Source organism: Lactuca saligna, chromosome 9 (genome assembly GCF_052625555.1).
Source record: "Lactuca saligna cultivar CGN05327 chromosome 9, ASM5262555v1, whole genome shotgun sequence".
NCBI classification, from domain to species: Eukaryota; Viridiplantae; Streptophyta; class Magnoliopsida; order Asterales; family Asteraceae; genus Lactuca; species Lactuca saligna.
Window position 1 is genome coordinate 9,423,888 of NC_136425.1, and position 10,277 is coordinate 9,434,164.

Consider the following 10,277-nt stretch of genomic DNA (forward strand, 5'->3'; position numbering starts at 1 on the left):
ATGATTTTGATGCTAGATCTAGTTATGAAATGCTAAAAACCGAGATATGTATTTTATTATAGCATAAAATATACTACTACATGCAAAGTATACTAAGAAAAATAGCCAAATGACTTGACAACACTTAATTTGGGCTAAAAACTCATTTTTTTGACATAAAATGTTGAAAATACAAAGTTGAAGGGCCTAAAATGAATTATTTCGAAATCTGATGGGTGAGATGAGTCAAAACAGTTTACATAATGTATTTTCTGAAAATATACTATTTGGAGGGTTAAAAATATAAATTCCAAGCTTAATGGGCTAAAGATGACATTTTCGGCCCAATGAGGCCCAATATGCGAAATTTTCTGTTTTGGAGGGCCAAAACTGCATTTTTCTGTAAAGCAGTGGACTATAAGTGTTCCATGTACTTTTCAAAGGTTTAAAATGCTTTTCAAATTTAAAAAGGACCAAAGTTGCAAAAATTTTCCAAATTGGGCCAAAAATGTAAAAATTGCGAAAAAGATGGGTTATAACCGAGAAAACTGAAATTTCAAGGACTTAAACTGTCTTCAATGAAAAATATGCTGAAAAATATTAATTTCAATAATTTTTGGTATTAAAATGTCAAGAAAATCGATTTAAGGACCAAACCGGAAAGTTTTAAATAAAGGATTGAAAAAGTAAATTTTTACAAATAATGAGGGGCTGAAAACAGAAAAATTCTCAAGACTAGTTCAATACATGCAATTTGATCAAATGATGGTACCACGACTATCGACGAAATACAATACATTACAACACCAAAAGTCGTTGTCAAACGAATTGGTTCGGTCTCGAACCAATAAAAATCCGAAACTACTAACACGACGACACTATGACATTACGACGTTACGATAACGATTGGGAAGTCACTATACATGCGAGTGTGCACAGACGTCTACGCACCACCTTTGGGCCCCAAAAGTGTAAAATCTTGTTCGTTGAGCCTAGCTAGCCCAATGACCTGATCTTAAGGCCCGAAGACCTCTCTCTTACGAAGTGTTGGGTTTCACCGATCCGACATAACGTAAAAGGACTTTCAATGGCTTGTATACCACTGGTCCCCAAGGGTCCTTTGGTATTGCTAGTAAAGTCTACCTTTTCATGCGAGGCGGGTCTGGGACCCCTCGTACCTTTTATCCCCAACCGGCTAATGGAGTTATTGAGGCCTTCGTGTCCTCGTTCTCTTCGGGTGTGGGACTACACGTAGTCAGGGCGGTTGGAGAACGTGATTAGTACGGACGACGCCTTCGGGATCGTTAGTATCGCTATAGACTAGTCATTTGTGTAACGTGTGTTTGTAGCAAATAATCATGCTCAACAATAATCCAACGTCGCCTGGTACCGACAACTTCACACGTTGCAATTGTTTCAATGTACGAATTAGGAAAACATCGGGTTTTCCTAGGGTATTTCAATACATACGGATTCGGAATACACACAAATTTTAGATGAACAATTTTTACAAGTATAGAAACAAACAAGCATACCTATGGATCTTCACACCTTTTTGACTATACTATTTTCAGAAAATATCGGATTTTCTGGTGGTTTTCAAACAATACAAAACATTGGATTTCAAACACTACTTATGAACTCACCAACATTTCATATGTTGACGTTTTTCAAAATCCTTGTATTCTCAGGGAACCAGTGAATCAAAGGAAATCATATTCAGTGATGGCTTGCAGTTTATTTATGTACGAATCGAACAATTTATTTTGGGAATGTAATGTTTAAACAATGTATTTCATGTAAACTCTACTGGTTGTACTATATTAATGCATGGTGACGAATGTTGTTACGTTTCATATATATTCAATGTTATGGTATTCAATTGAGTCACGACAGCCCCCGAACGTTTCCGCCGCCTGGTTTGGGGGTGTGACACACATACATTACATATACATTACTACAGTTATGTGAGCCACGTAACGGGGCATGGCACTACCTGCAATGACCGTTTTGTATCTAGAATCTCCTTAAGTGGGGATCGTATGAGTTTGTGTATAGATCCATACTGGATTGACTATCTTACACCTTGTTGCTCGCAACAGTGGGACTTGCAAGTCTACGGGTGCCAAACGTCATTTCTTACGACGTCTTACATCGTCGTTTTTCTATAGAGTCGATAGCAGGATACAGGCCGATCACATGGTACTTTAAATAACAATTGGTTTAAGGTAGTTAGTACAGCAGTAGTTACTTAATACAACACTACAGTACTATTTCGTTTTCCCATTACATTTACTTTGTGATTTTCACACAATAAACAATAATGTAAAAACTATATTTTTGGTTAATGATAGTCAGATTTGGGAAAATACACATTCTTACAAGAGACACACACAGATACTAGATGCCTTGGTAGAAGGCTACTTTTAGTAGGAAACATAGGGTTTTCTAGGAGAGTTCAAACAATTGCAAACTTTTACAAACTTATACAATTACATACTTACAAACACTTTCATACAAATACAAACACTAATATACTTATGATCTCACCAGCTTTAAAGTTGATAAACTCTTTCAAAATAACTTGTATTCTCAGGTCACCAGTAGACAGGTACCGGAGCTAGGTTTTGAGAAGATGGAGCATGTTCAAGACTCATCTTTTATTTTGATTCATATTTTTGGTGTCTATATAACTTGACATAACACACTTGTATAAAATTATATTATTAATGCAATGGATGATGTTGTTGCTTGTTTACTATGTTGCATTGTTGTGATACTATACATGACGCCCTCCACCCCCAAACGTTTCCGTCGTTCCGGTTTTGGGGTGTGACATCAGGAAGCAAGATTAAGAACAGTGGGCTCAATGTGCTAAGTGTTCAAAATTATTTTATCCAACTATCAAGCACTTGTTAATAATATAAAAAATATATGTGTAATGGGTTAAGTGTGAAAAAGATTAACAAGAAGTTGGAAAGAAGTCTCCTCTATTCATATCGAAAGGTACCAACCTACCTTTTTATGGTTGATTAAAAAAGGAACCATTACTTATATTAAGTAAAGCTCACTTATTTGACTTTAATGTTAATAATCTTTTCAAGATTTGTCAAGTCTAGTTTCTGGTGAAAATAAAATATTGAAAAGTAATGCTAACATCCATATGCAATAATCAATTACAAATAATATGTGATTTGTGTGAATTGATAAAATATTTTATTAATTACATGTGATTCACATGTAATTCACATATGAATTACATGTGATTCACATGTAATTCACATATGAATTACATGTAATTCACATATGAATTACATGTGATTCACATGTAATTCACATATGAATTACATGTGATTCACATGTAACTCACATATGAATTACATGTGATTCACATCTGAATTACATATGATTCACATGTAAATCACATATGAATTACATATGATTCACATATGAATTATATGAATTACATGTAATTCACATGTGAATCACATGTAATTTACATATGAATTACATGTGATTCACATGTAAATCACATATGTATTTTTGTGAGTATTTTTGCATCAATCATTATTTTTTAATTTTCTTGTAGATTTGGAAGAAATTGTGGTGAATATTGAAGAGTTTTATATTATTTTTTTAATTTTCTTGTAGATGAGAAATCAAATTGCAGTTTTTCTAAAAAAAATATATTTTTTTCAATTTTATTTTTTCAAAAAATCATGTTTTTTATAAAAATTAAAAAATCTGCATTAAGAAAAAAAAAAATGAAAAATACTCTATTTAAAATAAATCTGAAAATTTGATTTATGATGTAAATTTTTAGACTTTTATATTAATATATTAAATAACACAAAAAAAATTAAACATTAAATGAGATTGGTAAGATGACGATCATGTCCTTTATGAATTAATTTTGATTCAACGTTCCACTTTTAGTTTTTCGGGTTTTCGGAAAAATATGAGTTCTCGGAAATATATATATATATATATATATATATATATATATATATATATATATATATATATATATATATATATATATATATATATATATATATATATAATACGATCAATTTTCTAAATACAGTGTGAAATTTGTAAACACAAAACGTCATTGAAGCCCAAAATCAAAAAGGAAGACAATTTCCACATAGAAACGATGATCTCTATCGTCATTCGTCACCATCTTCTCTCCTCATCTTTGCTTCTTTGATAAATAATAACCCTATAAAAATGTGACGTAATTAAAATGGAACTAGATAAGTGTTTGATTTTTATGCTTTACGAAGAAAAAAATAATAATAATTGCAAAACAATTTTCAAAGTTACATAATGATCAAGATGTATATAAATAACAGTTTTAGTTTAGAGTAGGCTTCACCAAAATTCGAAAATAAATCCTAATTAACTGAAATTCATGTTCTAAAATGGTGTGTTATCGGAGGGAAATCCCTATATTTTCAGCCGATTAACATAAAAATGGAGTAAATTATAAATTCCGTCCTTACATTACAATTTGAATTATGTTAAGGTCGTAGGTTTGAAGTTTTTGTATTTTGACATTTGTCTCAAATAAGAAAATAGATAGAAAGTAAGAACAAAAGGTTAGAGGATATTTGATTTCTTTCTGTTGATTTTGAGATTTGTCTTGAATAAGAACATAGGTAGGAACTAAGAACAAAAGCTTAGAGGATATTTGATTTCTCAACAAGACCATTCGACATTCAAAGTCATTTATTCTGAATTAGATTTTCAAAAAATAAATATAAAACTAGAAAAAGTCCAAAACATTAACCACAAACAAACTCCAATTATTTCTACTTCTTTTTCCTCCAAAAACAAACACTGTTGACTCTACAATCAAGCATCTACTAAACACCATTTTTTCCGGCATTGGAAGAAGAAGAGTACAACAAGGACGAAGCAGAGAAGCTGGAGTTATTACTTTCAATGTACAAGCACTTCATTGCATCGGTTGATGGGCCTTCATTTTCCTTTTCTTCCCCATCATCAAGACTTCCAGTTGCAGACGAACCTTTGAGCATCATCATAGACTCTGGTTTTGAACCTTCCTCTCTATCATGTCTTATCTCCTTCAGCATTGCTTCCACATCTTTCATAGAAGGCCTATCATCAGGTGAAGGGGCAACACAAAGTAAAGCCACTCCTAAACTTTGCATCATCTCCTCCAGCTCAGGGTCGGGCCGGGCCCGCAGGCTCCTGTCCAAAACTTGTACACCGCCTCTCTTTTGTCTGACCCAGTCCACAATGTGGAGCCCGTCTTCTATGGTTGGGTCGATCGGTTGTTTACCCGTTAATATTTCTAGCATCACTACACCAAAGCTGTATACATCGCTCTTTTCTGTTACTTTCATCATGTACCCAATCTCTGCCATTTTATTATTATTATCATATAATAAATTAATAGATGCCAATTTTGTAATTAATATTGGTGGAAGTGGAACTAACCTGGCGCGATGTAACCAAAAGAACCAGCAACGGTGCTTGAAGATCTAGCAAAATCTCTATCATCAACAAGTTTTGCAAGCCCAAAATCAGCTATGTAAGCCTCAAAATCAAGCCCAATCAGAATATTATTCGCCTTAATGTCCCTATGAACAATCGGAGGCACACAATCATGGTGTAAATAAGCCAATCCTTGAGCTGAACCCAATATTATCTGATACCTTAGATTCCATTCCAAGCAGCATCCGCTATTCCCGTGTAGAACACTTCCCAAACTCCCGTTAGGCATGTAATCATACATCAGCAGCCTTGTATTCCGATTCCAGCAACAACCCAGGAATCGGACGATGTTCTTGTGACGGATCAAACCAAGGGTTTTGACCTCGGTTGAAAAGGAATCGCGGATTCCAGTCGAGGGTGCCCGGTCGTTTTCACAGTATGCTGCTGCCATTGTTGTGGGCCAGAGCTTCTTGACTGCAATCACTTCACCATGGTCAAGACTTGCTCGATAGACTACACCGGAACACCCCTTTCCGATCACATTAGTTTCAACCAGACATCTTAATATTTGATCCACTGTAAAACTAAGCTTCTGAAACGGTGTGAATTTCCAATTTGATGAACTCCAATTACCGGTTTCGGAATCGTTATCTTGCGACTTAACTTTTGGAACTCGGTAAACCGCTATTATCCCTAGAATCACCAATGCCACTGCTGCAACAGCTAACAAAGCTATAGCAACTTTCAGTTTCTTTGACTGGCGGATACTACGTTTGGTAGCGATTCCGGTTCCAGTTTGACCGAGGAAACAGGAATTCCGTCCCAATGGACACAACCCTTCGTTTCCGGCCAATTCTTGGACGGATAACTGCCGGAAAAGCTTGCTGTCAGGTAGAAAACCGGTGAAATTGTTGTAAGAGACATTCAAGGAAACAAGATTCACAAGGCTGGAAAGCGCCATTAAATCTCCAGTGAGCATGTTATGTGAAAGGTCTAGTGCTGAGAGTTTGTTTAATGAAGATATTTCAACCGGGATTGTTCCGTTTAACAAATTCCAACTTAGATTCAATGCGATATCTAATGAAACTAAACTGAAAAGCTCAACCGGAATGTTACCCGAGAGTTTATTGCCACTAAGATCAAGAAACTGAAGATTTGAACATAAACCAAGCGTTGTAGGAATCGATCCAGATAACGAGTTTCTACTAATCGCAAGTCTGTTAATGAAAGCAAGTTGACCAAAACTCTCGGGAATTTGACCGATAAACTGATTGCTTGAAACGTCTAAAGATTGAAGGTTCATTATAGAAGATAGCGAGCTAGGTAAAGTACCAGAAAGGGTGTTATTGCTTAGGTTCACCATTTGAAGATGTGTACAATTTCCAATTTCATCTGGGATTACTCCAGTGAGATAGTTTTCAGATATGTCGAGAAAATCAAGATCTTCAAGAAACCCAATCTCTTTAGGAATAGGTCCAGTAATTTTGTTATTTACTAGCCTAAGTCTAATGAGTGAGCTGCAATTCCCTATGGAAGAAGGGATGGAACCCGAGATGCTATTTGAAATCAAGAGAAGCTTCGTTAGGTTTTTTAGTTCAAAAAGACCAGATGGTAAGCTACCAGTAAGAAAGTTATGAGACAAATCAAGAGACTGGAGACTCTTCAAACCTGCCATTGTTGAGGGAATGTCCCCTTCAAGTTTATTCTGCCAAGCAAAGAAAACAGATAACTCAGGTAACATCCCGAGCTCCATCGGGATCGATCCTGAAAATGCGTTTCTATCGAGCTGCAATTGTATTAGATTTGTACAATTTGAAAGAACAGGTGGGATGGAGCCGGAGAGACTGTTGTTACTCAGCATCAGTTCTTCAAGATCGATGAGATTGCCAAATGACCAAGGAATGACACCGGAGAAAAAGTTTAAAGAGAGATCGATGGTTTTTAAACTTTTACAGTTTCCGATTTCTGGAGGTATCGACCCCACAAGGTTGTTTTGCCATAACATAAGCTTCTCTAAGTTGTGAAGGTTCCCCAATTCAGATGGAAGTGAACCAGTGAGATCATTTTCATATAGATATAGATCGATGAGGTCAGAACAGTTGCCGAGTTCCTTTGGGATTTCACCTGAAAGTTGTGTTGTGTAAACTGATAAAGTTTGAAGCTTGCTTAGACTACCCAAAGAACTAGGAATCGACCCGGATATTTTAGTGACAGCAAGACCCAAAACTTTTAGATTTCGACAGTTTCCCAACTCGTAAAGGATCTTTCCAGATATGTCTTTGTTCCCTCCAGCCCTAATAACTTCTAACATTGAAAGATTTCCAAGCTCAACAGGAAGCTCTCCGGTTAAATAATTATCGAACAAGACAAGATTCTTCAACCTTGTACAATTACCAATCTGTGGTGGGATGATTCCGGAGAGTTGATTGGAGTTCAATATTAAATCCTCAAGCTTCACAAGCTTACTGATTGATGTTGGAATACTCCCCACGAGACTATTGGAACTTACATCAAACACTTGGAGCGCACTACATTCTCCGATATCATCTGGGATCTTTCCGGTTAAATTAGCACCGGAAATGATGAGAGTGTCGAGAGATTTAAGCGATGAGAGGTTGGAAGGAAAAGGAAGGGCTAATTCGATAGACTGGATATCGATCTTGGTAACATATTTTTGTGGAGAACATGTGATGTAAGACCAATTACAAGGATTTTGATCGGATGGGTTCCAGTTTGAAAATGAAGAGTGTGGCGAAGTAGATGAGGACGAGTGAAGCCATGAAAGCAAAACAACAGCTTCATCGTTTGAAGCATCAACAACAAAAACAACAATTGATAGAAGCAAGAAGAGATAGTGGTTGTGCCTTAACATCGGCATTTGCAAATTTGTGGGGGCTCGATTCCCAGATTAAACTTCTAGGTTTTGTTGCATCGATGTGTTTCACTCTCTCTAAAACTGGTATTCGTTAATTAGACAAAAATTGCTTTGAAGGAAAGCAAGAAAAGGAAAGACAGAGAAATTGGGAACAGTAATTAACAATTAACAACCATTTCACATTCACATTCACCTCCATTACCATCTTCTACCTCGGGGTTCTGCAAATTTCTTGATTTGTGTTATTTTCTTTTTTCCTTTTGTTTTTGGGCATTCAAATAGGTGAGTATCAAAGAACAAGCGAAAGAAGCACAATGTACAATAGAATGACCTCCATTAACAGCATTGGGAACGAAGACTACGATGAAATCATGTGCGAGGATAGTGGGTTTTGCTTGGTTTTCTTCAATGGCTATTTATATAATGAGTGATGAGTGTAGTGGTTGAGGCTAAAAGTTCAACGCTTGTGTATGTTTGGGTGTCGAGACTTGCGCCACTTTTGAATTGAAAAGGACGATCCAGTTATTATAGATTCCTTCTGTCTTAACATGACCCATTGTCTTTTATGGTAATTTCAAAAAATAAAAAATAAAAAATATCAAATTATGTACGAGCAAAAGACGCCAAATTTTTATAATGTGATTGTCTAAAAAACACCAACTACTTTTAACTTTTGTTCAAATAGCATCCGTGTTAAGCAAACTCAAACCAAGACACTGAGAAACCGATTAAAATCAACAAAATCGAAACTGAAGCAAAACTGACGGTTAGGGTATGAATTTTTTAAAAACCGAAAAATCGGGTTTGATTTTGGTTTTTACCCAGAAACCGACCAATCCAACACGAAAAACCGACCCATACTTAAAACCGACAAACAGCCCCAAGAAACCGACTCATCCAACCCGAAAAACCATCCCATACTTGATTGTTTTTTGGTTGTAATAGACTATTTCAGCTTTTGGTTGTAACTTGTAATATACTATTTGTTGTAAGACTCATGCTTTTTAAAGTATTTAACTTAAATTTGGTGTTTTTTTAAGTACTTAACTTGTTGCTTCATTTATGGAAAATGGGTTAAAACCCAAAACTCATAGGTTTAAACCCAGAACCCGTGAATGTATGGGTTAAACCTAAGAAATCGAAAAACCGCTCAAACCAACCTCAGAACCAAAGAAACTGAACCGATCAGAAACTGATCCTATTGGGTTCTGAAAACTAGAAACCGACCATTTATGGGTTGAGTTGGGTTTAGGTCAAAACAGACTCAAACCAACCCATGCACAGCCCTACCGGTCACCAACTCATCGGTTCACCTGAATCATCAGGTTACCACAAGGTGAGATTTCAACAAAATGTATACTTCATTTGTGTTTTTTGTACAAAGCCCTTAGTTGGATGATATTTTTTAAATAGACAAAACTTGTCTGGTATTTTTTTAAACGTTTTTGAAACATTCTTACCCTTATGATCTTGAATAGTTTCAGAAGTCAATCAAGAATAAACATGTTAGTTAACACTAGCACACGACCTGAGGTTGATTACTTATCATGTTAAGTTGACACATTCTTGTTTTTGTACACCTTCCAGTTAAGTTGATTTTGCATGTGAGACTTATAGTTCTCATTTGACTGCAGAAGGCAGAGCATGTTGGTCAGCGATAGTACATTGATCAATATGGATGAGCTGCTTGACAACTTGGAAACATTGGTAGGCCCTTGTGTTACCAAAAGACAAGAAATTAAGAATAAGCAAAGTTCAGTCCATGAAAGGAAGCCAAAATTTGATTTTGGGTTTTTGTCCTCAACATTATCTTATGATTGTAGGTTTGATGTGACAAATTCATATGGATAGGAACATATATACCATAAAATCTAGGTAACAAAATGTTCCGCTCTAACTCATGAAAATGATTATGAGGAAACACTTTCACTAGTAGATTTTAAATCTGATTGATATC

At 35.6% G+C, this 10,277-nt stretch overlaps 1 protein-coding gene across 1 annotated transcript; it reads right to left on the reverse strand.

Moving 5' to 3' along the window:
• Positions 1 to 4,651: 4,651 nt before the first annotated feature.
• LOC145015283 (uncharacterized) lies at positions 4,652 to 8,797 on the reverse strand. The gene is made up of 2 exons (XM_078973741.1): positions 5,449 to 8,797; positions 4,652 to 5,368 (listed from the first exon to the last, which is right to left on the reverse strand). The coding sequence occupies exons 1-2, from the start codon at positions 8,321 to 8,323 to the stop codon at positions 4,851 to 4,853; spliced, it is 3,393 nt and encodes a 1,130-aa protein (XP_078829867.1). The 5' UTR covers positions 8,324 to 8,797; the 3' UTR covers positions 4,652 to 4,850.
• Between the last annotated feature and the right edge of the window lie 1,480 nt (positions 8,798 to 10,277).